The 27304-nt window shown below is 45.7% G+C and overlaps 1 protein-coding gene across 1 annotated transcript in view; it reads right to left on the bottom strand.

The window, feature by feature from the left end:
• The window catches only part of Vps8 (VPS8 subunit of CORVET complex), a 198023-nt gene that overhangs the window by 76046 nt on the left and 94673 nt on the right, over positions 1–27304 (bottom strand). Inside the window, exons 31-36 of the mRNA XM_032899998.1 lie at positions 26968–27024; positions 23114–23196; positions 22052–22136; positions 21217–21315; positions 14594–14683; positions 12336–12382 (exon numbers count right to left, since the gene is read on the bottom strand). Of these exons, the coding sequence (XP_032755889.1) occupies positions 12336–12382; positions 14594–14683; positions 21217–21315; positions 22052–22136; positions 23114–23196; positions 26968–27024 (461 nt within the window). The remainder of the gene's footprint in view (positions 1–12335; positions 12383–14593; positions 14684–21216; positions 21316–22051; positions 22137–23113; positions 23197–26967; positions 27025–27304) is intronic.

Here is a 27304-nt window from a genome sequence, read left to right as displayed (position 1 = left end):
GTCTGCAACTTTCCTCAAGAAGCAGCTCCAGGGAAATGCAAGGGTAGGGGGGCCGGGGGTTGGGACCTGGGGAAAGATTCCAGCCTCAGGCATTACAGCAAACAGTAAACACACTCTTAGCCAGATGAACCTAAAACCCTAAATTTGAAGGTCTATTCTCTCTAGTTTCTTTTCATAGAGATGTCTAGCTTTCATTCCAACAGTATAAGACGTGAGGAGACAAAGCAATGCGGTTTGAAGAGGTGCAGCAAGCAGCAAAGGCAGACGACAGAGATGCTGGGGTGCGAACTAACACAGTGAGAGCTCTGAGAGGAAACGCAGGCAAGCAAGAAGAGAATAATGCAGGCAGATGAACACACATCTGAGATACAATGGAAACTGAGGAGAGGAAAGTAATACAGAGATGAAGACAGCCCCTGGTGTGCTTATCAACAGCCTAGACGCAGCTGAGGGCAGAGTCTGGAAAGCTTCTCTTGATGTCCACAGACATCTCCAAACTTCATTTGCTAAAAGGTAAATGAAGAAAAGGAAGGACAGAATATCCAAGAATTGTATAGTAAGGCCCCGAAGAATAAATACACATAATGGAACTGTGAGAAGGAGAAAGAACGTGGGAATAAATAAATGGTAACTTAATTTTCCAAAATAAGTGGTAAACCATGGAGCACCAGGCCCTACCAGCAGAGGGGAGGGCAGAGGGAAGACCCTAGAGATGCAGGTGGGAGAGGGAGTTCATTGGACGTCCTCAAGCCCTGCAAGCCGAGGAACAGTGTTAAAGTGCTGAAGGGAAAAGCGAAAACAACTGGAAAGTCTGTAATTCAGCAAAATTGGCTCTTAAAGGCTAAAAGGAAATATTTTCCCAGGCAAAGAAAAATTGAGGGAATACGTTGCTGACGCGTCTGCTCCACAAGAAGTGCTGAAGGAAGCATTCGGAAAGCAGGTGGACACAAGTCAGAGCCTGGATCTATAAAGACAGAGTGCGCTGGGGACAGGACACATTCTATCAGACAGTGCTCGACTCAGAAGAGCACAGTGCAGACAGCCCGGGGCAGTGAGCGTGGTGTGGACGGATCAGGCGCAGGAGGGAACGGCCCCATGATGATGCTACAGGCTCTCAGAGCGCTGTCTGTACTCAGACTCTGATCACTGAAAGAGATCTTGCTAAATAAAGGGCAGTCACTAGTGTGTGTGTGTGTGTGTGTGTATGCATGTGTGTGTGTGCATGTGTGAGTACGCGCGTGTGCGCACGTGCATGTGTGTGTATGTGCGTGCCTGCATGTGTATGTGTGTGCACGAGTGTGTGTGTGCAACGTTCGTGTGCATTCGTGTGTGTGTGCGCGCGCACGTGCATGTACATGTGTGTGTGCATGCGTGTGCATGTGAGTGTGTGCATGTGTATGCGTGTGTGTGCACGCGTTCGTGTGCGTGTGTGTGCACGCGTTCGTGTGCGTTCGTGAGCATTCGTGTGTGTGTGTGTGTGTGTGTGTTTGGGAGGGATGGTCAGAGGATAACCTGTGGAAATCTCCCCTTTCACATGTGAGTTCTAGGGGCTGAATTCAGGCTGTCAGTCTTGGGAACAGGCGCCTTTACGTGGGGAGACAAGTCATACACCCAGTTTTTTTTTGTGTGTGTGTTTTTGTTTTTTTTGTTTGTTTGTTTGTTTTTGTGAATTCATATAAACTATCTAATTAAAACCAGGCAAGGCAGAGAACAAGCGATGGACAGGCAGAAGAGGAGCAAGACACCAGAGTCTGCTCACAGCAGAAGAGAAGAACCTTAACGAACCCTTTTCATTGCAAAGTGGAGAAACCTAAGTATTTGCAAGGAGAGTTAAAAACAGTAAAGTTTATGGAACTTCAGTATGTGGCACTAACATGCCAGCTGTCACCGTGTCAGACGTGTGCGGCACAAAGGGCAAAGCCACCAAGGATGCTGAGCAAGTGAGGGCAAAGGGCGGCTGGGTAGCCACGCCCACATTCTCTCTGACCAGTGCGCACTGTCGACGCACATCTTCCCTGGTCTTTATTTATTGGCTGGGCTTGCAGATTGGGATTCAATTAGACGTGCAAGTGTTTAACTGGCTTCTTCCCTGTCTCCTGCTTAGAGTCACTTTTCCTATTCTGAATGCTAAGACGGATAGTTTTCTATCATTTTAAAGTGCTTTTTAAACAGAAATCTTTACGAGGCATCTTCACAGCACTTACCTACCTGTGGGCGAGCTGTGTTCAAGAACTCAGTATGGGAGAAAGAGGACAGAGACACAGAGAGAGGGATGGAACTAGGGCATCCTTTGAGCTGCTCAGTGCTGCTCAAGACGGAGGAGGACAGATGGAAGGACGCCCAGCACACTGGAGAGATGGGCCAGGCCAGGCCAGGTCAGGAAAGCCCTGTGGATACCAGAGTCGGGATTTTGCTGTGGGTGGTGGGGGCAGAAGAGCTGTGAGAGGAGGGGGGCAGCGGTCATGCTTTGCATGCTGAGGGTGGACACAGGCATTAAGAAGGCCGTATAGGAGGGGCGTGCACATGAGGCTCGTACTTACGGGAAATGCTCGGAGAGGGGCGCCTGCAGATTTTGCTCACTTATTTTTTTTTTTTTTTTTTTTTTTTTGTTCTTTTTTTTTTTTTTTGAGCTGGGGACCGAACCCAGGGGCCTTGCGCTTCCTAGGTAAGCGCTCTACCACTGAGCTAAATCCCAGCCCCCACTTATTTGTGAAGTCAAGTTAGCCTCCTGCCCTGGCCCCCAAGGTAGCCCACACTACAGATAGGCACCCTCATGCCTGGCTCTGTGGATCCTGAGGACTGCCTGATTCTGTGTGGAATGACTGAGAAGATGGAAGGGCAGTGGGTTGGAAAGTGAAAGCAGGTAACCTCTCGGGACCCCGATGAAGCATATGCCTGCACTTCGGTCTGTCCCTGCCGGGAGAGTAAGCTCTCTGATGCCAGGGCTCTGTGGTAGTCACTACTCGATCTTCCGTGCCAGTCGCCGTGTTCAACAGGCTTCAGCTGAAATTACTAAATGAATTAGTAAGTTGATAAAGCTATTCGCTAAGAAACAAAGTGAGGGGAACCGTTTGAGTTAGAAAAGAGTAACCAGAGCAATCTCCCTCTAAATACATAAACGTACACAGGCTGCATGCATGGGGGAGAGGAGGGAGGAGTAGGGGAGGAGCAGGGGAGGGGAGGGAGAGGGAGGGAGGGGGGGTTCAATGTCGATTCTGGGCTTCTGGCAACATCCTAGCAGAGGGGAGACAAGGCTGACCATGCTGACAACCATTTCCCACAGGGGACTCACTACAGAGGACTGCATTTTGTATGGAAAAGTTCAAGAGCATCTATTATGTTCTAACTTTTATTTAACTTTGGGAATTGGTATCTTCAGATGTCCCTTCAAAGACAGCCCCAGAACTACCGACAGTTCCAGTGGCAACCCAGAAGCATTTCCATAATCTATATTTTGCTTCTTGGCGAAGTTACCCATGTTCAGTTTTTACTTTATCTTGATTGAAGACTTAAAAATACAACATGCCATTTGATGTGAGAGTTTTCTTACGAGAAAAGCCCTATTATATATTTCGGAGCCCTCAAAGATATTAACAAAAGCCAAATCAACATCTACAGGAAATTCACACTGGGGAAGAGCTTTGAATATAAATTCTCTTGCATGTTCTCTGGACTCCACACAGCTCATGTCCTTACAAAGGCCACCGGTGTCCTTTTGTGGTGTCCTTCAAGTATGCCCTCTGCATAGATGCCAGCCCGTCAGGAGTCCTGCAGGAACTGGTGGTCAGCAGAACCCAGGGGGAGGGGTGGGGAGGGCTCTGGGCAGCAGCTGGTGGGGAGAGAAATGGAAGAGGATATTTCCCAGACAAATGAGTCTGTGAGCAGACTCAGGTGTCTTGTTCCTCTTCTGCCTATCCATCGCTTGTTTTCTGCCTTGCCTGGTTTTAATTAGATAGTTTATATGAATCCACACACACACAAAAAATCTCTCCTCAACTGGTACCTCCATGCAGAAAGGTGCTTTTCTCTCCTAAGCTGGTGCCTCCATGCAGAAAAGCACCTGTTTCCGGAGGATTAACCCCTCCAACTATCTGATCTTTTCAAGTATAGATGCCACATGACACTAGTATCTTGGTGGGTCATTTAAGTCTACTGGCAAAATTATTATATAATAAGGATAACTTAAAGGATTTGGGGAAAGAAAAAAAATATAAAAATTCAGCTAGAGAATGTGTTCCTTTAAAATGCTGTTTACAACTAAACTCCAATTAAAAACAACTCAGTAGTATTAAGTCAAATATGTATACTATATATGTGAATATATATATACATATATATATGTATATATATATAGTTAAGTGGGCTAAAGGCCATTCTGTTGTGATATATACAAGCAAGATGCCTTCAGTTCAAGATGTTTTATTTCCCCTGTTCTCCAGAATGCTTGTATAGTTATTTCATGGAGGAATGGGGAGGAAGGGGGCTAGGGTTTTTTTTTTTTTTTAAAGGGTTTACTTCTTTCTTTCTTTCTGCCATTTTTTAAGATTTATTTATTTTATCTATATGAGTACTCTGTAGGTGTCTTCAGACACACCAGAAGAGGGCATCAGATCCCATTACAGATGACTGAGAGCCATCATGTAGTTCCTGGGAATTGAACTCAGGACCTCTGGAAGAGCAGCCAGTGTTGTTAACCACTGAGCCATCTCTCCAGCCCACAGGTTTTCTTAAGAACAGAAAAGGAAGAAACAAAGGTGGAAAACATTGTAGACTTGGCTCTCAGAGAGCTGGAGGGAGGGGCTGCTCTGCCTATCTGTAAAACTCTGTTGCTCCCAGCATCTCCCATATTTCCCTGGTTTTCTACTTCTGGTTTCCTCATTCCTGGCTAGAGTCTAGCTAATACTGAGGTTAGCCAATAGGCCAGTAGGGGGCCCTAGAGAACAGTATCCAAAGCCGGGTGCCCTGAAGAGCTGAGATTCCCACCCTGCTAGCAGCACCCCCTTTCCTCAGCGGTGTGAGTTCAGTCTACTAAAGAGGAAAAAGCCCTTCGTTAGGAAGGTTGAAAATCACTGGTATTGAAGCACTTCATTAAGTTGACCAAGTTCTCTTCCCCTTCCTCCCCCACTTTCTCTGACTCTCTCTGTCTCTTTCCCTCATCCTCTCGATCTCCCCTCTCCCTCTTCTCAAAAACAAGTTGTCTGTGTAGCCCTAGCTGGGCTAGAACTCCCTCTGCAGACCAGGCTGGTCTTGAACTCAGATCCACCTGCCTCTGCTTCCCAAGTGCTGGGATTAAAATCATACCTCACCACTGCCTGGCCAATCTCTCTTTTCTTTTTATGCAAGCATTATACCTATGAACTTTTCTCTTAGGTCTGTCTTGGCTATTTTCCAGAGGTTTGCAGCAGACTCTGCTGCAATTTCCACTGGGTTGTAGAACTTGTCTAGTGTCCTCACTGAATGTTCATTCAGAAGTCTGTCACTCGGCCTGGACATCCTCATGTGGTGGCCGAGGTCAGCCTTCATGCTGAGTTCTAGTTATGCTCTAGGCTGATGAGATGCGAGGAGTATTTGGGGGAGGGAGGACAGGGGCATTTTTTAAAATTTTAGATTTAGAGTGTATGGCACGTAAATACCATGGCGCATGTCAGGAGGTCAGAGGACAGATTGTAGGAATTAGTTTTTTTCCTTCTACCATGTGAATTCCAGAGAACTCACTGAGCTTGGCTCCGAGCACCCTTACCCACATGAGCCATTGTTAAGGTTTGCTTTGTGACCCATGATGTGACCAGTTCTAAAGAAGGCTCCATGTGTCTGTAAGAAGAGTGGATGTGTCCTGCCTATCAAGTTGAACAGTCTATGCCTATGTTAAATCCAGTTGGTCTATGCTATACTTGAGATAAGCTTTGTTTAGAAGACCTGACTAGATTATGCCATGATCCCTGGTCCTGGATTTAACTGGAAGATTCTGTCACTACGGTTTTGGGCTCACCTCTTATTACATCTATTTAACTCGTCTATGTCATCTTGGCTTAACTCTAGTAGATCGTACAGGTCTATAGAAACTGGTCTTAGATCTGCAAAGTTTGGTAGAAGTACCAGTTGTATATTATGTTGTAATGATCCTGAATCTTCTTGGTCTTTCGTCTCTTGTTCGCCTCTGATTTCCATTAATATGGACTGTCTTTTCTTCTTGTTAGTTTGATTAAAAGTTTGTTGATTTTGTTCATTTAAAAAAAAACAACTAACTCTTCGTTTCACTGATACTTTGTCTCTTTTCCCTACTTACTACTCATACGGCTTTAGGATACATCATTATTTGAGATCTCTCTTGTTGTGAACTTTGATAATTTTTACATGCATACAATGTGTTCTGTCACATCTATCCCCCTTGAATCCCCTCTCATTCTCCACCACGTATCCCTTCCTACCTCATGTTCACTCCTCTGGCTTCCTTTTTCAGTTGTCTTTTTTAACGACTAATTTCCGATTGATACTGCCTCCATATGCATGGGTGTCGGGTCATCCATACACTGGAGCAAGGACAACACATCAGGGTCCACAGCCCTGGAGACCACTGATTCTCCTACCGTCAGACATCAGCCATTGGCAGCCAGCAGCTCCTCAGCTGGGGGCGGGGCCTCATGACGGTTGGTTGGCTTGATATTGTGCACGTCTTGCTCAGGCGGTGAGAGCTGCTGTGTGTTCCTGAGAGCAGCAGGCCTGTCCGGAAGCCACTGCTCTGCAGGAGCCTGCCCTGCCCCCTGGCTTTGCACTGTTCCTGCTGCTCCTCTGCAGGTTTCCTCAGCCTTGGGTGTGGTTGAGATGTCCTGTTTGCAGCTGTCAATTCTGGTCCTTCATTCTCTGCTCTTTGTCTATTGGGAGTCTCTGTATTAACCATCATCCAAAAACCAAAACCAAAACTTCTCTGCTGAGGGACTAGTGCTGCACCAACTGGGGATAAGCTTAGGGATTTAGAAGGCAGTTGCAAAATGGTAGTTGTTTTGTTTTGTTTTCCTAGAGCCCATGACCCGTACAGGTGGTTGGCCAGGCATGAGTCCCCTTCTGTGCAATAGGCCTTAAGTCCAGTCTAAAAGCAGATGAGCACCGTGGAACCACTGCTGTACCAGTAAGCACTGTCTTAGAGTGATGCTTGTCAATATAGCTCAATGCGTCCATTTCAGGGTAGCACCACTGACGCCAGTGGTGCACAGTGCCTGCACAGCACTTCCTGGCACTGTGAAGACTGGCGGCAGGGAGGGAGCTTCCAGATAAGTATCAGCTTAATTTCTCACTATGGCCAAAGTCTGTGCCAGCAGTCTTTGGCCGTAAGGTTTTCCAGATATTTTCCAAGGGTCTTTTGACCTCAGAATCTTTTATACAGTTCCATACAGTTCCTCGTGTTGTGCTGAACCCCAACTATAAAATTATTTTCATTGCTACTGCATAACTGTAATTTTCCTACTGTTATGAATTGCGATATAAACACCCGATATGCAGGTCTTGGCCCCACAAGAACCACTGCTCCAGACACTTGAGAAAACAAGTTCACATTCAACAAAAGGTGAAACAGCAATATAATTCATAGTGGAAACCAATGGAATAGACATTAAAAGGACAACATATGGAGTTAACTTTTAAAGAGAGGGGGTTCTCTGAAGACTAACAGATCATCAGCAAAACTAAACCAAACAAAAAGAGAGAGAAGACCCACATTAGAAGTAAAATGAGAGGTCACAATAGACCCCAGGGAAAAACAGAAATCATAAGGGAATGCTTTGAAAACTTAAATTTCCTAAAGCTGGAAAAATACACAGAAGTAATATGTTAATTTCTAACTTACATAACTTGTCAAAATTAAAGCCATATGATACCAACAGTTACACAGGCCCATAACAATGTGACTGAAGCAGTGACGAAAAGTTCCACACAGAGGAGCCGGGACCAGATGGCATCAGTCTGAGTCCCATCAAGCTACAGAACAAGTCCTACCAAGATCCAAAACTGTCCCACCATCAGGAAGGGAAGGAACACAACAGAAGTCGTTCTAGGAGGCCGGTATTTCCCCGACAGCAAAACAAGACAAGGACACACATACAAGTCACACAGACACACGTACAAGTCACACACACAAGCAAAAAGCTGTATGCAATAAAGCTGTGTCTAACCTTATACCAAACAGAGAGTTCCTAACAGCTTTTCCCTCTACATAGAGATCTGACCGACTTTTCAGGAAAGTTGCAATATACAAAATCAACATATTAAAAAGCAATGGCTTTATATATGCCAATAGGTTTCCTGAGAAAGAACATCCCAACTCAGGAGAGCTCGATGAGAGAACTAACGTTGAAAAATGGCTATCTTGTCAGAAGTACTGCAGATCCAACATGATTCCAGCAAAGCTCCACAGATCTCCTCACAGAACTTAGGGTTCCCCTGAACCCTAAGAATCATACAAAACACAGGAGACAACGGATACCCAAAGTGATGCTAAGCAGAACGCACTGCCAAGATTTCACAACACCTGACCTCAAATGATCCGTCAGAGCTGGAGTGACACTCGCAGCAAGGCTCTGGCACTACAACAGACACACGGACCAGTGGGACATTTTAGAGGGCCCACAGACGCTGAACAAAAGCCGTCCTATTGAACAAATGCTGCTAGCTAAACTGGATCCCCGCCTGCAGAAAAATGAAACTGAATCCATATTTCTTAGTCTACACAAAATCGATTCAAAGTAAATTAAAGAACTTCATTTAAAATCTGGAGTGTTGACATGGCAAGAAAAAAAATAGTGAAATGTACATTCTTAAAACTGCAAAAATAAACATTAAGAAACCCAAACTGCCAATCAATAAAAGGGCCAATGGACTAAAGCCTTCTCAATAAGACAAAGCAGCACTTGCAGAGGGATCTTTACCAACCCTCTATCAACGCAGGGCTAATATTAATAAATTAATTAATAATGTGAAATGAATAAAGCGCTCAAGTTAGACTCTGACAACCCAAATGACCCGATTTAAAAATGGGGTAAAGAGCCAAACAGAAAATTCTCAATGGAGGAGTTTTGAGTGGCAGAGATGCACTTAAAGAAATGCTCAAAGTCCTTAGTCATCAGGGAATGCAAATCAAAACAACCCTGAGACTCCGTCTTATGCCTGTCAGAATGGCTAAGATCAAACACTCAAGTGACAGTGCATGCTGGCGAGGTCACAGAGCAAGGGGAACACTCCTCCACTGCTGGTGGGAGTGCAAGCTTCTACAGTCACTGTGGAAATCGTTTGGTGGTCTCTCTGAAAACTGGGAATAGTTCTACCTCAGGACCCAGCTATACCACTCCTGGGCACATATCGTAAGATGCTCCAGCATCCCACAAAGACGCTGCTCCACTACGTTCACAGCAGCTTCATTTGTGATAGCCAGAAGCTGGAAACATCCCAGATGTCCCTCAACTAAAGAACAGATAAATAGAATGTGGTACATCTACACAATGGAATACTATTCGGCTGTCAAAAACAAAGAATTTTGTAGGCAAATGGATGGAACTTGAGTTTATCATCCTGACTGAGGTAACCCAGCCTCAAGAGGGCACGTATGGCATATAATCACTTTATAAGTGGATATCAGCCATAAAATAAATCCACACTCCACTCCACAGAACCAAAGAAGCTGAACAAGAAAGAAGGCTCGGTTGAGGGTGCTTGAATCTCTCTTAGAAGGGGGAATAAAATAGTATTAGGAAGCAGGGTGGAGGGTACTGGGGGGGGGAGGGAAATGAGGAATTTCTGGATCAAGTGTGGAGAGGGACAAGAGACATGAGCAGATGGCCATGAGAATGAATGGAAATCTCCAACTACAGGGGCGGGGAGGTGGTTTGCATCTCCAGGATGTGACAGAGACCTGGGATAAGGAAGGCTCCCAAGAATAAATGGGGGTGACAATAGCTGTGACATATAGCAGTGGGGATATGGAACCTCAAGAGGCCACCTCCTGTAGCCAGGCAGGAACCCCAGTGGAATGACAGGGACACAAAACCCACCCACAAAACTTTCAACAAGTTTTGTAGATAGAATTTATCTTTACAAAAAGTGTAGGGACGGGGGATGGAGCAGAGACTGAGGAACAGTCAGCTGATAACTGGCCCAACTTGAGACCTATTTCATGGGCCAGCACCACTGCCTGACACTATTAATGATACTCTGTTACACTTGCAGACAGGAGTCCAGCATGGCTGTCCCCTGAGAGGCTCCAGCCAGCAGCTGACTCAGATTAAAGCAGAAACCCACAGCCAAACAGTGGATGGAGCTTGGGTACTCCTATGAAAGAATTGGAGGAAGGATTATGGAGCCCAAAGGAGATAGGAACTCCACAGGGAGACCAACAGAATCATCTAACCTGGACCCTTGGGGCTCTCAGAGACTGAACCACCAACCAAAGAGCACACATGGGCTGGACCTAGGCCCCCCTGCACATAGGTAGCAGATGTGCAGCTTGGTCTTCATGTGGGTTTCCTAACAACTGATGTGGGGGCTCTCTCTGACTCTGTGTCCTGCCATTGGATCCCCTCCCCTTACAGGAGAGGATGTGCCTAGTCCTGCTGGGACTGAATGTTCCAGGGTGGGGTGGTACCGAGAAGAGGGGCTTCCTCTTTCCTGGGGAGTGGGGAGGGGGTAGTTAGTGTTTATTACAGCATATCCACAACAGTGATGTGATGGAACCAATCCAGCTCTCTATCGACAGAGGACTGGATAAGGAAGTATGGTTTACATACACACTGGCATTTTCTCAGCACAAAGAAAAACAGGTTGTGTAGTTTGCTGGAAAGCATCATATGAAGCAAATTAAGTCATGGAAAGACAAACATTGCAAGTGTTCTCTTACTCCTAGGTTCTGGACTTAGATAGCTGCGTAAAATCATGTACATACAGATGACAGGAAAGTAGAAACAAAACTGTCCTGGGGCCAGAGCAGCCAATGAGAGAAGGAAGTGGGGTACAAGAGGTGTGCGAACAGTGCTTTATATATGCCTAAAGCACCCGCTGTAACCCAGCACACGACTAACGAGAGCGATTTAGAGGATGTTACACATCATTACACACAACTCCCAGGTCCTTCCACATAGTCAGTTACACTTCAGGATCTCACATGTGGACCTGGTTTGCTCACAGATCCACTGCTAGCCCCACCACCTCCTGAAGTCTGCTCCATTGTTACCAACCCCATCATCTCCTGGAATCTGCTTCATTCATTGTTACTAACTCCATCATCTCCTGCAGTCTGCTCCATTGTTGCTAACTCCATCATCTCCTGAAGTCCGCTCCATTGTTACTAACTCCGTCATCTCCTGCAGTCTGCTCCATTGTTACTAACTCTGTCATCTCCTGCAGTCTGCTCCATTGTTACTAACTCTGTCATCTCCTGCAGTCTGCTCCATTGTTACTAACTCTGTCATCTCCTGCAGTCTGCTCCATTGTTGCTAACTCCATCATCTCCTGAAGTCTGCTCCATTGTTACTAACTCCATCATCTCCTGCAGTCTGCTCCATTGTTACTAACTCTGTCATCTCCTGCAGTCTGCTCCATTGTTGCTAACTCCATCATCTCCTGCAGTCTGCTCCATTGTTGCTAACTCCATCATCTCCTGAAGTCCGCTCCATTGTTACTAACTCTGTCATCTCCTGCAGTCTGCTCCATTGTTACTAACTCCATCATCTCCTGCAGTCTGCTCCATTGTTGCTAACTCCATCATCTCCTGAAGTCTGCTCCATTGTTACTAACTCCATCATCTCCTGCAGTCTGCTCCATTGTTACTAACTCTGTCATCTCCTGCAGTCTGCTCCATTGTTGCTAACTCCATCATCTCCTGCAGTCTGCTCCATTGTGGTTTGGTTAGTTCTAGATCAGCAACTGAAAATCTCATTTGAATTTACCTTTCTACACTACTAGAAAGCTAATATAAACTAAACATATTGAGTGAGAGTTAATAAGTTGGCAGATGAGCTAGAAACTAGGTGTACCCCATTTACACCGTTTACCCAGGACTAGGCCAGGGGAACCTAGGATAGAAGGGGTCCATCCTGAAGGGAACAGTCTGCGTATAGGGCTTTGTTATTTACACCAGTGGGAACTCAACTGATACACTTATGTTTGAGTGGAAAGACAAGTACTACCTTACACCTACTGTCAGAGCAGGATGATTTATTATTTAATAACCACTCCTTATATTAAAAATAAGAAGAGCTAATATACCATTTGGAGGCCTAGGGCCAGTGTCTTAACTCTAGTTTCTTCCCATCCTTCCACGCGTGTATTGTGAACCCCAAAATTTATTAACATACCTTGGATCAAGAAGACTCCTCAAAAACTTGAAAAGCAAAAGCTGGTTCTGAATAGAAAAATAAAAAGCACATTAAGCATTGAATTTCCAGAATTATGCAATTCTAAAGAAGTAGTCTAGACTAGCCCTTCAAACCCAGGTGCTGTGTTTCCCTGAGGCGTCTGCACACACCTCAGTGCTGCAGACTCTCACAGCTCCAATACCCTTCAGGCTGACTCAACTGTCCTCTGCCTCTCCGTAGGGCCTGCTGTGAGAGTTAATGGTGGGGACAGTTGGGGCATACTTAAGGTCTGAACGAACAACTACCTCCAAAAATTCCATTCTATCTCTGCAACAGAATCAACCACAACTGCAAAGTGTTAGCTGTCAGCACAAAGTCTGTATTCTATTTCCAGCATTCGTTAGCAATGTGACCATGTAATTCTTAGTGTTTGGTTTCCGTGTGGGGAAACAAAACAACTCCACCCCTCCCCTGAACCCCGGCTGTATCTTCCCTGCCTTCGTCAAGAGTAGTGACAAAATGAAGTAAAGCTCCTCATAGCACATGAATATAGTTGCTAAGTTCTTAAGAGGCCTAAGCAAAAATGAGCATTTTCCTATGTATTCAAGTTTCTTCTCTACCAAGCAGGGAGCATTCCGTGTGAGAAGAATGGCATAGTTTTCAATATAATTTTAAATCTATTTATGGCTAGGGATGTAGCACAGAGATAGAATCCTTGCCTAGCATGTGCAAGATAAGGCTCAATCTCACACTGAAAAGGGACAGGGAAACACACACAAAGACACACACACACACACACACACACACACACACACACAGAGACACACACAGATACATACATACACACACACATACGCACACATTTATTCATTTGTATACATACAAACACACATGAAACTATAGAAGCACATGCTAGTTTTTAAAGACTGGCCCATGCATAGTCATTAGTCTCTATCAGCCTTCACACCCTGCCTTCCCTATGTTGCTTTCTTTTGTTTTCATGCCTTTCCTCCTGGTTATGACTTGATTTTCCTTCCTAGAGCCCTGGGAACTATTCTTCAGGAGCAAATTGCATTAAAAGTAAGGGAAATGCATAAGATCAATGTGGGTTTATACGGCCACTAAAGCTTAGCAAAAATATAGTGTCTTTGAAAGAACTGTGTAGAATTCAACAAACCAATCAAATAGTCACCTTTAAAAAAAAATCCATCATACTCAGATTTATTTATGTGACCGATCAATGATATTTATTCCGCAGGCTTCCCTGACTCTTACTACGGGAGGGGGTAGAAGTGGTTGTTAATTGTCACGTGTTTTAAAGACAATTCCAGAAGCACCAGGACAAGCAAGATTTAGTAGAAGCGATTTTTAAAGAGAAGAGGGGCTCTGGGTTTGAGGTGGTGTGGTATGTTAGATGTGTGAGCACGCTGTCTGACTGCCTCGCTCTCCCCTCTGGCCATCAGGGAAGTAAGCCATCTCACCCTGGCACTGTGGTGATAAAGTATGAGGAACAGTGGCCCTCACACCGCACTTCTCCCAGAGCTTCTCAGCATTCACCGTGCACACAGCCACGTCTAGAGAAGCTGTTCCCTAAAAAATCTAAAACATGACCACGGCTCTACTGAAAGGTGACGAAGTTCTGTTTAGGTAAGATGAGCCATCAGCAGAACAGGATTGTGGGTCCTACAGCCAAAGAAGCCAGGAGGCTCTTCTACGGCTTATGGTTTCTAGGGCAGTGTAGGTTAGAGATTCAGAGATGTTTCCTCTGTGTCAGGATCTGCTATTCAACGATACCCTCCCGCATCTCAATACTCAGAGATCAACGCACAGCTGCTCCCATACACGTCCCCTTACAACACATGCGCAGAATACACACAAGGTAAACATACCACACAAACGCAGTACATAAACCACATACACAGCATGCACACACATCTAACATACCACCACCACCTCCTCCTCCACCAACACCACCACCGCCTCCTCTACCACCTCCACCTCCACCACCACCACCACCTCCTCCACCACCACCACCACCTCCACCACCTCCACCTCCACCACCACCACCTCTACCTCCCCCACCACCACCACCACCACCGCCTCCTCCACCACCACCACCACCACCACCTCCATCACCTCCATCACCTCCTCCTTCACCTCCACCAAGCTACTGTTACTTGGCAACTATGGCTTAGGTGATACGTATAGCCAGGAGTCCTCGGACCCAGGTCCTCCCATCGTGTGCTCACAGTCCTTACCTGAAGCTGTCCAATGACTACTTCAATCTGTCCAGAGAAGTGAGTAGCAACCAGCTCTGCAGCCTTACAGGGCTTCAGGGACACAAGTTCCTGCAGTCAGCAGAAAAGGCGGCCATTTTCACATGGACACTTAATGGGCTATTCTTAGGTATGAGGCTTGATGTCCTGAGCTTCCACATGTACTTCAAGAGACCCTGCGTTAGGCTTTAATTTACCAATTGGCAAAGTTAGAACAGTCCCACACTACAAGTCAGAATTGAGGTTTTGTTTTTAACCTCTCTAGAATTTGTAAGCAGTATAAGCTTTATGGAATTCTGGATTCTGACCACAATAGCTGTGGATGAACAAAGGAGTGAGTGCCTCAAAGTTCCCTGTCAAAGAGCTTCATGCTTGAGCTTCGAGAAATGAGTAAGGGTCCAGTTTTGATTTCTTTAGCTAAAATCCTAGCTTGACCTCTGCTGCAGGGTGAATTTACAAACCAGAAGTGTTTGTGGAACCCAACCTAAGTTTTGAAGACACTAGCGTCTTACCCACTGTTAATTAACCATTTTTAATAGGATCCACATCTGTCAGACCTAAGATTCCCATGTGTGTCTCCTTGGTGTTCCTGGCTACTCTTCCAATTGAAGCCCTCCTTTCCAGGATTGCTCCCACTTCTGCCCGCACTGAGTAGCTTTTATTACCAGTTTGACCCAAACTGGAGACACCAAGAAAGAGGGCCTCTCAACTGAAGAACTGCCGACATCAGACTAATCTGCAGGCTCGTCTGTGGGGCGTTTTTTTAATCAATGCCTGCTGTGGGAGAACTCAGTCCTTTGTGGGCGGCATGGTACCTAGACAGGAGGCCTGGGCTGTGTAAGAAGCTAGCTAAGGGGCTGCAGAGATGGCTCGGCAGTTAGGAGCACTGGCTGCTCTTCTAGGGGACTTGCTTTCCATTCCGAGCACCCACGCGAAAGCTCGCAGCCTCCAGCCCTAAAGGATCTGATGCCCTCTTCTGGCCTCCTCCACACTGCGTGCACAAAATATTAGAGTATAAATAAAGTCTCAAAAAAAAAAAAAAAAAAGGAAGGAAGCAAGAAGGAAGAAAGAGGAAGGGAAGGAAACAAGCAAGCTGAGCATGAACCAGTAAACAGCATTCCTCCATGGTCTCTGTTCACTTCCTATTCCCACGTTCCTGCCTTGAATTCCTGCCCTGCCTCTCCTCAGTGGTGAACTAAGTGTGAGATTAAATGAGCCTTTTCCTCCTCAGCTCATTTGGTTGTGGTGTTTACTACAGAAGTAGGAAGCAGCTAGAACTGTGTCTTTTCGATTTCTGCCTTTCTCTGCCAATGGGGCAGAGACCAAGTTTGGAACAGCACAGTGTAGCAATTCTACGGTAATGGATTCCAGTGAGACTGGGTGAGATAAAATAAAGAATTCAAAAGAATGACCATAAGAATGTTCAATGAGATCAAACAACAGGAATTCTTGAGTGAATTAAAAAACAACACAAATAAAGAGCTGATGAAACAAAGAAGATGGCACAGGATATAAATGAGGGAATCAATGGTGATAAAGACTGAAATCAAAGAGCAACTTTACAAACAAAGAGCTCCAACGCGTCAGATTTTAAAACTCAGCAAATGGATCAAGTAGAAGATGATCTCAGTCTCTGCCTGAGATGGGGCTGATTTAAAACATTCGGACAGTCGCACAAACAAAGCGACAAAGTAGGAAAGAGCATGGTGGGTCCACACAACACCATCACAAAACCATAGGCCATAGGCGTGAAAGGGAAAATAAGCAAACAGTTGGTACCGGCTGAAGCATGAGAATCCACATAAAAGCCAGGGGCAGCAACCTCTGTCCCCCCAGAGCGTGGGTATGACACAAATACAGACAGGTCCTTGGAGTCACTTGCAGTCTAGCCAACTGGCAAGCTTCAGGTTTAAGGTGGTTTGAATAGGCTTGGCCCAGGGAGTGGCACTATTTAGAGGTGTGGCCTTGTTGGAGGAAGTGTGTCATTGTGGGCGTGGGCTTTATGACCCTTCTCATATGGGGAGCCAGTCTTGTCCTAATGGCTTTCAGATGAAGATGTAGAACTCTCAGCTCCTCCTGTGCCATGCCTATCTTGATGATAATGGGACTGAATGTCCGAACCTATAAGCCAGCCCTAATTAAACGTTGTCCTTATAAGAGTTGCCTTGGTCACGGTGTCTGTTCATAGCAGTAAAACCATTACTAATACATGTTCCAATGGAAGACACTGTCTTAAAAAAGCAAGGTGGTGGGAGCCTGAGGAAAGCACACCCAGCTGGACCTCTGGACTTAATAAATGCACATACGAAAGAAAGAAAGAAAAGAAAGAAAGAAAGAAGAAAAAAGAAAAAAAAGAAAGAAAGGGAGGAAGAAAGGAAGGAAGGAAGGAAGGAAGGAAGGAAGAAAGAAAGAAAGAAGGAAGGAGGGAGGGAGGAGGAGGGGGAGACTGATTCAATAAAGTTACAGCAGAGGGTACTAGAGAGACGGTTCAGCAGCTAAGAGCACCACTGCTCTTGCAGAGAACTGGACTGAGCATCCAGTAACCACTGGGCGATTCACAACCACGTGTAACTGCAGTTCCAGGGTATCTGATGCCTTCTTCTGACCTCTGTGAAAACCAGGCATGCATATGCTACACATACATGCATGCAAACGAAATGTTCGTAAACTTAAAATAAATCTTTAAAAAATGTATTTAGTCATAGTAGAATTTTCTGAAATATAGGGACGAAGATAGCCATCCACATACCGAAAACATTCAGAATGCTAAACGGGTAAGACCAGAGGGACTCCTCCAAGTCATATTATAACACCCTGAACAAAGAAATGCTGCAAATTCAAGAGGTGAGCACAAAGTCATATATAAAGGCAGAGCCATCACAACACAGCAGATATCTCAGCAGAAGCACTAAAGTTCAAGAGGACAGGGAACGCTGTGTTCCACGTTCCGAAGCCTTTCTCCAGTAACCACATTACTGTTTCCGACACAGCCTTCCCTTAAAACTGAATGCTAATCTTGGCCATCAGGCCGACATGTCTGGGAAGAGGAAACCTCAAACGGAGAGCTGTCTTCATTAGCTTGCCCCAAGGACATGTCTAAGGGGCCATTTTCTTAACTGCTTACTGATGTCGGAGGGCCCAGCCCACTGTGGAAGGTGCCACCCATGGGAGGTTTTTCTGGGCTACAAGCCAGGAGGAGCAAGCCAATAAGCAGTGTTCCTAGGTAGTATCTGCTCCGTTCCTGCCTTATTCCCTTAATGATGGGCTGTAGCGTGTAAGCCAGATAAGTCTTGCCTTCTCCTAAGCAGCTTCTGATCAGTGCTGAATGATTTTGGAACCCTGGACTGGAAAAGCCATCAAGGGCTCAGCTTGATGGGCTGCTGCTGAAAGCGGTGTGGGTGATGGGGGCCTGGGGTGGGAGGCTGCAGAGGGACTGGGTTCTTTCGGTGGAATTTTGGACTTTCATACTGCTGGGATTGTGTTTTATACTGCGGTATTAATATTAATATGGGACTTTGAGTACAAGCCGAAAAAGGAAAGTTACTGTTTAACCATGATGTGTTTGTATGTCAAGCTGACAAGGCGTGAGTGAGCTTGTGACAGCTAATCTTGGTTGTCAACTTGAGATGCCTCGGAATCGGGGAACTCAACCAAGAACTGCCTGTCAGATTGTTCCTTGGGCTTGGGCATGTCTGTGAGGCATTTTCTTAATTGCTAATTGATGCAGGACAGCCCAATACACTGTGATTGGTGTCATCCCTGTCGAGGTGGGTCTGCATTCTACCAAAAAAAAAAAGGAAAAGAAGAAGAGGAGGAAGGAAGAGGAGGGTAGGAAGAGGGGAGGGGGAGGGGAAGAGGGAGGAGGAAGAAGAAGAGGGAGGAGGAGGAGGAGGAGGAGGAGGAGGAGGAGGAGGAGGAAGAGGAGGAGGAGGAGGAGGAGGAGGAGGAGAAGTAGGAGGAGGAGGAGGAGAAGTAGGAGGAGGAGGAAGAGGAATAAGAGGAGGAGAAGAAGTAGGAGGAGGAAGAGGAGGAGGAAGAGGAGTAAGAGGAGGAAGAGGAGGAGGAGGAGGAAGGGGAGGAGGAGGTGAGTTGCCAAGCAGTGCTTCTCTATGGGCTCTGCCTTGGTTCCTGCTTCAAGCTCCTGCCGTAGCTTCCCCCAGCGATGTCCTACAGCCTGCGAGCCAAATGAACCCTTCCCTTCCCTTCCCCAGGCTGTCTTTGGTCCATGTTCTATCACAACAACAGAGACCTAACTAGAACAAGGGACAGAGAAATAAAGTTTCCAGGATAGACATAAGCCAAATCCATGAGCAGCAGGGTCAGTCTACAGAAGACACTGGAAGAGCCCTTTACACTGAAGAGAAAAAGAGACACAGCACTGAAGCCATCGGAAGAGCTGCACTGGAGCGGGCAAGCAAAGCAAGCGGGAGAGCCCCACACACTACAAAAGCAACAAAAGGAAAGGAATTGATGCATGCTTTGCAATAATTAGTACGTGTTGGCCTCGGTTCTCCAAGGAAGATCCAGACTGGCACGTTAGATTAAAAAACAGGATCCACCAATTTCTATTTCTTGTATTCTGTCTGATCGATCACAAGGGACTAAGACAAGGACGTAATAGCACAGTGAACTATAGAATAATCAAAAGCAAAGCAAAGCCCCATGAGGACTGAACAGCACGCCAGTGAATGCTGCATGGTTTGCAGAGGTCAGGAGCAGGGTCCAACTGCCTGGGCTCTCTATCTGCAGAGTACTGCGGATACACGATAGGGTACACAGTTCAACAGAGGTCCATTCTAAGAGTCTTTTAGGGGGGGTCTATGGATCTCCGAAACTATATGTAAATTTCCATATTATCATGTTACAGTATTAAAAGGCACGGGTTAATGACATCATAGTTAATGATACTCTGCATTAGGAGATACTGAGTTTATACTGTATAGAATCTCATTGTAATATTCTTGTTCGCTGTATTTATATTATTGAAGACACACAAGTTATTCAACAAGAATTCCGTATATATTTTTAAAGGTTTATTCTGATTTATGTGGTTGTGTGAGTAGATGCCATATTTGTGTGTGTGCCCACAAAGGCTTACACCCTCGGAGCTGGATCACTCAGTTGTGAGCAGCACAACAGTGCTGGGAACCAAGCCTGTGTCCTCTTGAAGAGCAGCAGTGCTCTCAGCCAGTGAGCCATCTCTCCAGCCTGTAAACTCCGTAAGGGTCTGTGCATGGCTTTAAAGCCTGAGGTGAACAGAAGTACAGAGGTGAGGGGGACAGTCAGCCAGGAGGAACGACTGTACGGCAGAAATGCTCCCTGCTTCCCGTTTCCCTCGGGGAGTCCCTCTGCTCATTGATCCATTCAGCACATCCCATACTCATAAACAGACATGAGCTTGTGTGGATTTCTGGAACCCATGTGCGCCAGGAACCATGATGCAGGAGGAGTACTACGTACTGTAGAGACCAAAGGGAATAAGGGAAAGGAAACCCAAAGTGCTGGAAGGTCTACTGGGTTTTTCCCGAGTCACACTGGTATTGTTAGCAGGAAGCTGGTTTCATTCCATAACATATACCACATTCTCAACCCCACATATGACAATGTGACTATCTCTGAGACTACACATCCCCAGGGACCGAGGACCAGCCCTCCACCAGATGTTTCTCCTAAGGTGCCATTCAGACACACAGCCTTTCTAAATATAAGAATATTTCATCCTATAAACTGTGCGATGATGTACTTGCTGTGAGAGAGGAGTCGGGGAGCTGGAGAAGCTGCAAAAGACAATTCTTACTTTATTCTTGCTCTGTGGAGCTAAGACAAGAGGCTCTGGCCTTCACAAGCTCAGTGTACCTTGGGACAATGGACTATTCTAGCCAGCAGACAGTTATGAGATCAATAAGGCCTTGAACCAATTTAAAAAAGGAATAAGCTAGTTGAACCAATTCTGAACAGCTATAAAGAGACATTCTGAGCCTAACCAGAGAGAGGGTGGTGTTAGCCAGAGCAAAAGATGCAGGAAAATGGTAGACTCCAGACACTAATGTCCTCTTCCTCAGGGACAGAACAGGCCAGCCTTTGTGAGTACGTCTTTTCTCTTTTTTAAAGAAGATATCTATGTGTGTCACATATGTACGGGATGTGTGTGTGTGTGTGTGTGTGTGTGTGTGTGTGTGGTCATTAGAGTGTGTCAGTGCACATGGCTGTGAGTCACCTCCTTGGCGTTTGTTTTTAACAGAGCTCAATGTTCTCTCTGTATCTTGCTGAATTCTCTTCAATACGAGTACAAGACTTGAGGAAACTCCTGTGACATCTGCTGCTGCTTGGTTAGCAAAAGTTAACCTGGAGAACAGCCATTTAAATGGTAAAGGTTTAAAGGGCTGATGGGCCTGGTTGGCACTGAGGTGGGAATGTGTCCATACTTGAGTGGCAGCTCTAGCAGGACACAAAAGGAAGACGTGAAAGTGGGAGGAGGAACTCGAGAAGGGTTCTAGTGACAGAGGGAGGGGATGGGGGGTGGGGAAGAGGCAGGGAATGACTAAGGTTCCGTTATACAAACATGAAACTGTCCGAAAATATTTTTAGGGATCCTGAGTCAGTACCTCCATGTGATCCATTGCTTTCTGCCACACAGACTGCTTCTCCTCAGCACTGTGACCGGGGATAGACAAGATGTTGTGGATATAATTGAAGACTTCTTCCTGTGGAGCACAAGACAATGCATTCATTCATCCTTCGTCTGAACAGAATTCAGTGACTGCTGCTGGGTGCCAGTCTCCATAAACGTCATCTATTAGGAGATGAAAGTCCACTTAGATTTGGAGTTTATGGAAGCTGGCATTAGAGGAAAGGTAACTCTTATACATTCTAAATCTATTCCACTTAAACTTGACCTCAATCTGTTAGCCCTCAGTGTACTGACTGAAGAGCATACTTTTGTTTTGGGTAATAGCTGTCTGCCTACATCCCCAATCTCACCTCAAATCCCTCATGCCCTTGTCAACTATGCTCCCTCCGCACTGATTCTCATTTCACCCACGTGATCTCCATTCAGCTCCCTGAAGATGTCCGTTTCGCCCTGCTTCGAGACGTTCATGTCCACTTCTCCCTAAGCATCCCTCCCTCCCTATCTTAGAGCTCACCTTTGAGTGGCTTCTCTAATGTCAAAGGTCAGATCACCCCGGTCTCTGCTTGCTCTATAACTCAGTCCCTCGTTATCCCCCAGAGTCGCACACAGTCCTCTTGCAAAGCACAACAGTTAGGTCTACATCTGGTTACCACCAGTGTCTGTCACTGGGTTATACACTCAAACTTCAGGAACTCTCGTGCTTTAATACAGACTCTACTTACAGCAGATACCATGCAACAGCCACGTGGATACAGCTTGGGGAGAGGGGGTGGGGATAGACAAAGGGGTGAAGCAGGCTTGAGGCTGACCTCTCTCAACGGGTCGTGCAGGTAGCAGTCAATGATCTTGTCGTACTGGTGTTCTCGCTCATACATAAATTCACAGATCTGATAGCTGGAATGCAAGAGGGCAAACTTCAGTTGCCAAACAGGCCGGTGGCGATGCACTTCTGACACTCGGAACTTTATTTAAACACGTGGAAAGGGAACAGTGCTGTTCCGAGTGCTGAATACAGGTCTAAGACTTCTAATCCAAGGATGCCTCAGACTTGGAGTCTCACATCAGGAACACAGGAAAGCACATGCAAATGTTTAAACGCTGCAAACCCCGCCAAAGTCTAGTCCCAGGCATCTCAGATATAAATAATTGGCCTGGGTTATGTATCTACGAGAGCACAGAGCCTGCCACTCTCCTAACAACTGAAATACTGCTAAGTGCTATATTTGCAAAAGCTTTAAAGAGACAGTACCAACTGAGAAATAGCTGGCCCTAGGTATCAGTAATTTGCAACAATTTTTATATTACGTTTCTTTGTTCAGAACTAAATACAACAAGGTGATTAAGTGTTGTCACATTGTATCTTATGTACAATGTTAGCTGTAATATCATTCCTACTGACATAACTGTCACAATCTAACAAACACCACACACATTAAATCTAGAGCTGGGCATGTCTATGGGGCCAGCGCCGGGGAGGCAGAGACAGCAATATGACAACCGCAAGTCATATGGAGCACATTCCAGCACAGCCTGGGGCTGCGGTGAGAACCTGTCTCAAAACACTAAAAATAAACAGATGTGTGCATAGATAAGGTGAAGCACAGGAGGGCTGCTTCCTTACATTCATGTCAAAACAAACACACATTTTTAATTTATGCTATACATTTCTGTAAATTTTGCTAATTTTCAGAGTTTGTGTAAAGCTAAAAAACAAGACAAAAACAAACCCCCCCACCATCCTAAGCTTATGTTTTCATTACTGTTGTTGGTGTGCCCTCTCTTAGGTAAAATAGCAGATGCAAAATAAACTAGGTTTCATGTTAGAGACGAACAACACTGGAAAATTAATACACAGCTTCAAAACAGCTCACAATTCTGCCTTTTCTGCCATGCGGATGAGCCGACTCTCTTCAAACTGAACGATGCCCCCGGCCTGCAGCAGTTCTAAAAGCACCTGGAGGTTTAGAACAGAGCGAAAGCACTTTGAGAATTGCTCTGTGTACTAGTCCTCTAAGCAGCCTTGCAGCCCACAACCTTTTCCCTGTGTCTCATTGCCTGGGGATAGTTAGGACTGCATTCAGTGCCCTATGACGACTCTGCCCTCAAGGAGGAAAGGGATATCACAGTGTATCAGGTATAGCCTGCAAGCACATGTACCATGTGTGCATGCCTGGAGACTGCAGATGACAAAAGAGGGCGCTGGATCCCCTGAAAGTGGAGTTACAGATGGCTGTGAGCACCAAATGGGTGCTAGGAATCTTCTGCATGGGTGCCTGGTGCTCTGCAAGAGTGCCCGGCTCTCTTATCCACTGTGCCATCGCCCCAGCCCTGAGAAGTTAGTTTTGGTCTGGTACTTTTGTGCCTTATGGTTTTTTACATCTGTAACATGGACAGTGCCCAGCTTTACACACTAATTATTTTAATTAAACATAGATGTGTGTGTGTGTATGTGTGTGTAAGAGTATGTGAGTGTATGTGTATGTAGTGTGTGTGTATGTGTAAGAGTATGTGTGAATGAGTGTATGTGTATGTAGTGTGTGTGTGTATGTGTGTGTGTATGTGTGTAAGAGTATGTGTGAGTGTATGTGTATGTAGTGTGTGTGTGTATGTGTGTGTATTAGCAACTCTGAAAACATACAAAGGTAGGAACAATTCAAATGTCTATCAAGGATAAACAGACAAACAGGGTAACACATGAATTAATATTATTTGGTTTCAAAACAGAAAGGAAGGTTGGGTGTGTGGTACAATACGAATAATCCTTCAAGATACTCCGCAAGTGAAATGAAGCGCAGACAGATGGGCAACAGACACCGTATGGCTGAACTTACATGAGGAGCCAGAACAGAGAGCTAATGGCTGTGACCGGGAGCCTGGGCGTGGGAGAACGTGGAACTGCTACTCAAGGTGATTGCAGCTCCTTTTGGGAAGGTGGATTAACTGGAATGGAGTTCCAACTTTAGACTTAAAACCGTGCCTTCCAGGGCTGTTGGTAGGGACTTACCTAGCAGCCATGGAATCTGTGGTCTGATCCCCAGCAGTGCATAAAACTGGGTACAGTACTGAGTGCCTACAGCCCTCGAATTCAGAAAGATCAGCAATCCAAGGCCACGGTCAGCTACACAGAGTTCAAGGCCAGCCTGGGTCACAAGGGGACATTTTAATCCAGGTATCACAGCGCACTCAGGAGGCTGAGGCAGGAGATCATAAACTCTAGGCTGGCCCGGACAGCAGAGCAAAACCTCATCTCAAAAACAAAGACAAAAACAAAAACAAGAAAAGCCAAAAATATTGGCGTTCACATCACTTTCAGGACGGTAGCTGAAGATAAACTGTGAGCATGGCAGCAATTCAGCTAGGACCTCGGGCCTACGTGAGAGCTCAGAATTCCGAGAAACAGGACCCTCGTCAGGGCGCGAGGGACCTTCAGCAAGAACATTTTGTTTATCGTTTTGATGTTGAACTAAACTGATCCAAAATTTTCATTCAAGGTCCAAATTTAATCCCTTTGGAGCACTGGAATGAATGCCTGTCACATACAATAAATGCGGAACGAAGCCTCCTCGCTCAGCCGGTTTGGACTGGAATAATGGAATGAGTTAGAGCAGTCTTACCATCTCAGCCTGACGGTCATCACCGGGGGTTTTTGTAAGCAAGTTATTCAGTATTATTAAAAATTAAACTAACGTGTAACTGTGTACATTAAAAACAATGATAATGAAACTAAAAAATCATCATGTCCTATTATTAAATCTTATTTTGCCGCTCTCTCCGCCCTTGGGGCTGTTTAAGCCTGCGGCAGCTGCATCTGATGGCGAAGACAGCACGCAGGTGTGCAGCCAGGCATCTTCCTGCTCCGTGCTTAGTGACAACACATCAGAAGACTAAGCATGCCATCGGTGGACCTCTAGGGATCGTCGAAATGTATTTAAAACATTACTTTATGAAGGGTTATAAAAGCAAGCAAACGAAGAAAAGACAGACCCATCTGTGGCCTACACAACGGGTAATGTCTACTTTTGGTTCCTTGACGGCGATAGCTTGTCCATCAGGAAAGTGGAGAAAAATATTAAAAAGGCCGTTAAGCTTAAAAGTGTGAATGTCTGAGCCAGCACGCAGGTAAAGGGGCTTGGCCCAAGCTTGCCAACTTGAGTTCAATCCTGGGTCCCACATGGTGGAAGGAGAGACCTGACTCCTGAACCTGTCCTCTGACATATGCGCCAAGGCTCATGCTCACACACAAAAGGTATCTGTTTTTATGTATTACATTGTAGCGGGAAAGGGAACAGCTTGTTACTGTCATTATTATTCAAAAGTGTTACCTACAAGGGGCAGCAAGAGAGGGTAATGGTTAGAGCTATGTGTTGGGGGAGGTGTGGATGTGTGGGTATACAGTACCGTACCTATGTATGAAAATGTCAAGGTGAAACCAATTGTCTTGAATGCTAACTAAAGGAAAATGGTGATGATGATGATGATGATGATGATGATGATGATGATGATGATGGTAAAAACCTGTTACTTGACTGGACAAAATAGTCACTCTACTGATGAGAGAGTGAAGTTCTGACAAGTTTTCCTTTCACCTTGTTTATTTACATAAGTTTACATAAATGGCAACAATCCTATCAGAAACTATATTTGGGAAGCTAATTACTGCTGTCTATGAGCACACCGCCGGGAAATACTAGGGAAGACTGCATAAACCAAGTCTGGTGTGTGACAAGCAGTATCAGGAGTGCTGGGTCAGCGGGGAAGGAAGTCGCCAAGTACTAATTTGAATTGTGACCTTGAACAATTTTTCTCAGCAATTTTCACCTGTTTAAAAACGATGGCTACGGGGTTGGGGATTTAGCTCAGTGGTAGAGCGCTTGCCTAGCAAGCACAAGGCCTAGGGTTGGTCCTAGCTCGAAAAAAAGAAAAAAAAAAAAAAAAAAAAAAAACGATGGCTACAGGAGCTGTGGTTAGTTTTCAAAGTCTGGATTTAATGTTCGGAGAGCAATCCCACCGTGATAGTTCTCCTTGTGTCAAAGAAGGCTTGCACACTAAGACGGTGTGCACACACCATGCACACCACGACCCACCTTCACTGCTGCAGACACACACGTGTAAACAGAAGAGCTCCCTCCCTGTTACTTGTTCAACGGGAACTCGACTGCTCGCCTTGCTCTCTACGGTGTCTGAAGCAGTCGCTGGGCCATGGCAGAACAGCTAACGGGTTCGCTGCTGACAGTCTACACTCTTCATCGGAGTCTGAGTGTGCACTGCCACCAGGAAGGCCAGCTCAACAGTCACAACTTCAACCGCTGTGACTTAATACCTTACAAAGTTTGGTACCCACTTTAAGTGGGTTGACTTAGTGCCCACGATTTCAGTGTGAAGGCTTTTAAAGCACGGCTCAGGAAAGCGTCACGAGGGGACGTGGTGGCCAAGTACTATCCCAGGACTAACTGGGGGTGGATTCCAGTCTCCAGAGCGGAGCCCTTCGTGCAGTAGGATGCTGCCCAGATGGAATGTACCAACACTCGGGCTCCTGTAGTTCACGTGAGCGGCTGCCTCAAGCCCCTGCAGAGAAACCGTCTCAGCCAGATGGACCACGCGTGAATTAAATTAAATGTTTTCTCCCTTAAAGTACCTTTGTTAGGATATCTTATCATAGCAACAGCAAAAGTAACTAAAACAGACTTTATCCCCAGTCTTTCGCACAGAGTTCTGGTGTCCGTACCTGCTGTCTTTCAGAATGGCGAGAGTCATCGTCAGGGCTACAGAGGAACTCAAGCACCTGGCCAAAGGCAACAGCGATGGTTATCCTGTGTCAACGGTTCATTCCCACTCAGTTGTAACAAGCAACCACACGGACGGTGTTGTCCAGTTGATGGCCTACTGTGGGCATCAGGCTTCAAGGACGCCTATATTTAGCATGTTATTTGGATTTCTTCACTGTTGAGAAGCATAACCGGGAGCACTTCCTTTTGATTTCCTTAATGCCATGGTGAGCGGCCATGGGCTTCAGTCAGGACATTTGAATCTAAATCCTAGCCTACACATTATAAGATTTCTGC

Source organism: Rattus rattus, chromosome 4 (assembly GCF_011064425.1).
Source record: "Rattus rattus isolate New Zealand chromosome 4, Rrattus_CSIRO_v1, whole genome shotgun sequence".
NCBI classification, from domain to species: domain Eukaryota; kingdom Metazoa; phylum Chordata; class Mammalia; order Rodentia; family Muridae; genus Rattus; species Rattus rattus.
The sequence above is the reverse complement of the archived record's forward strand: the minus strand, read 5'-3'. Positions and strand labels throughout refer to the sequence as shown.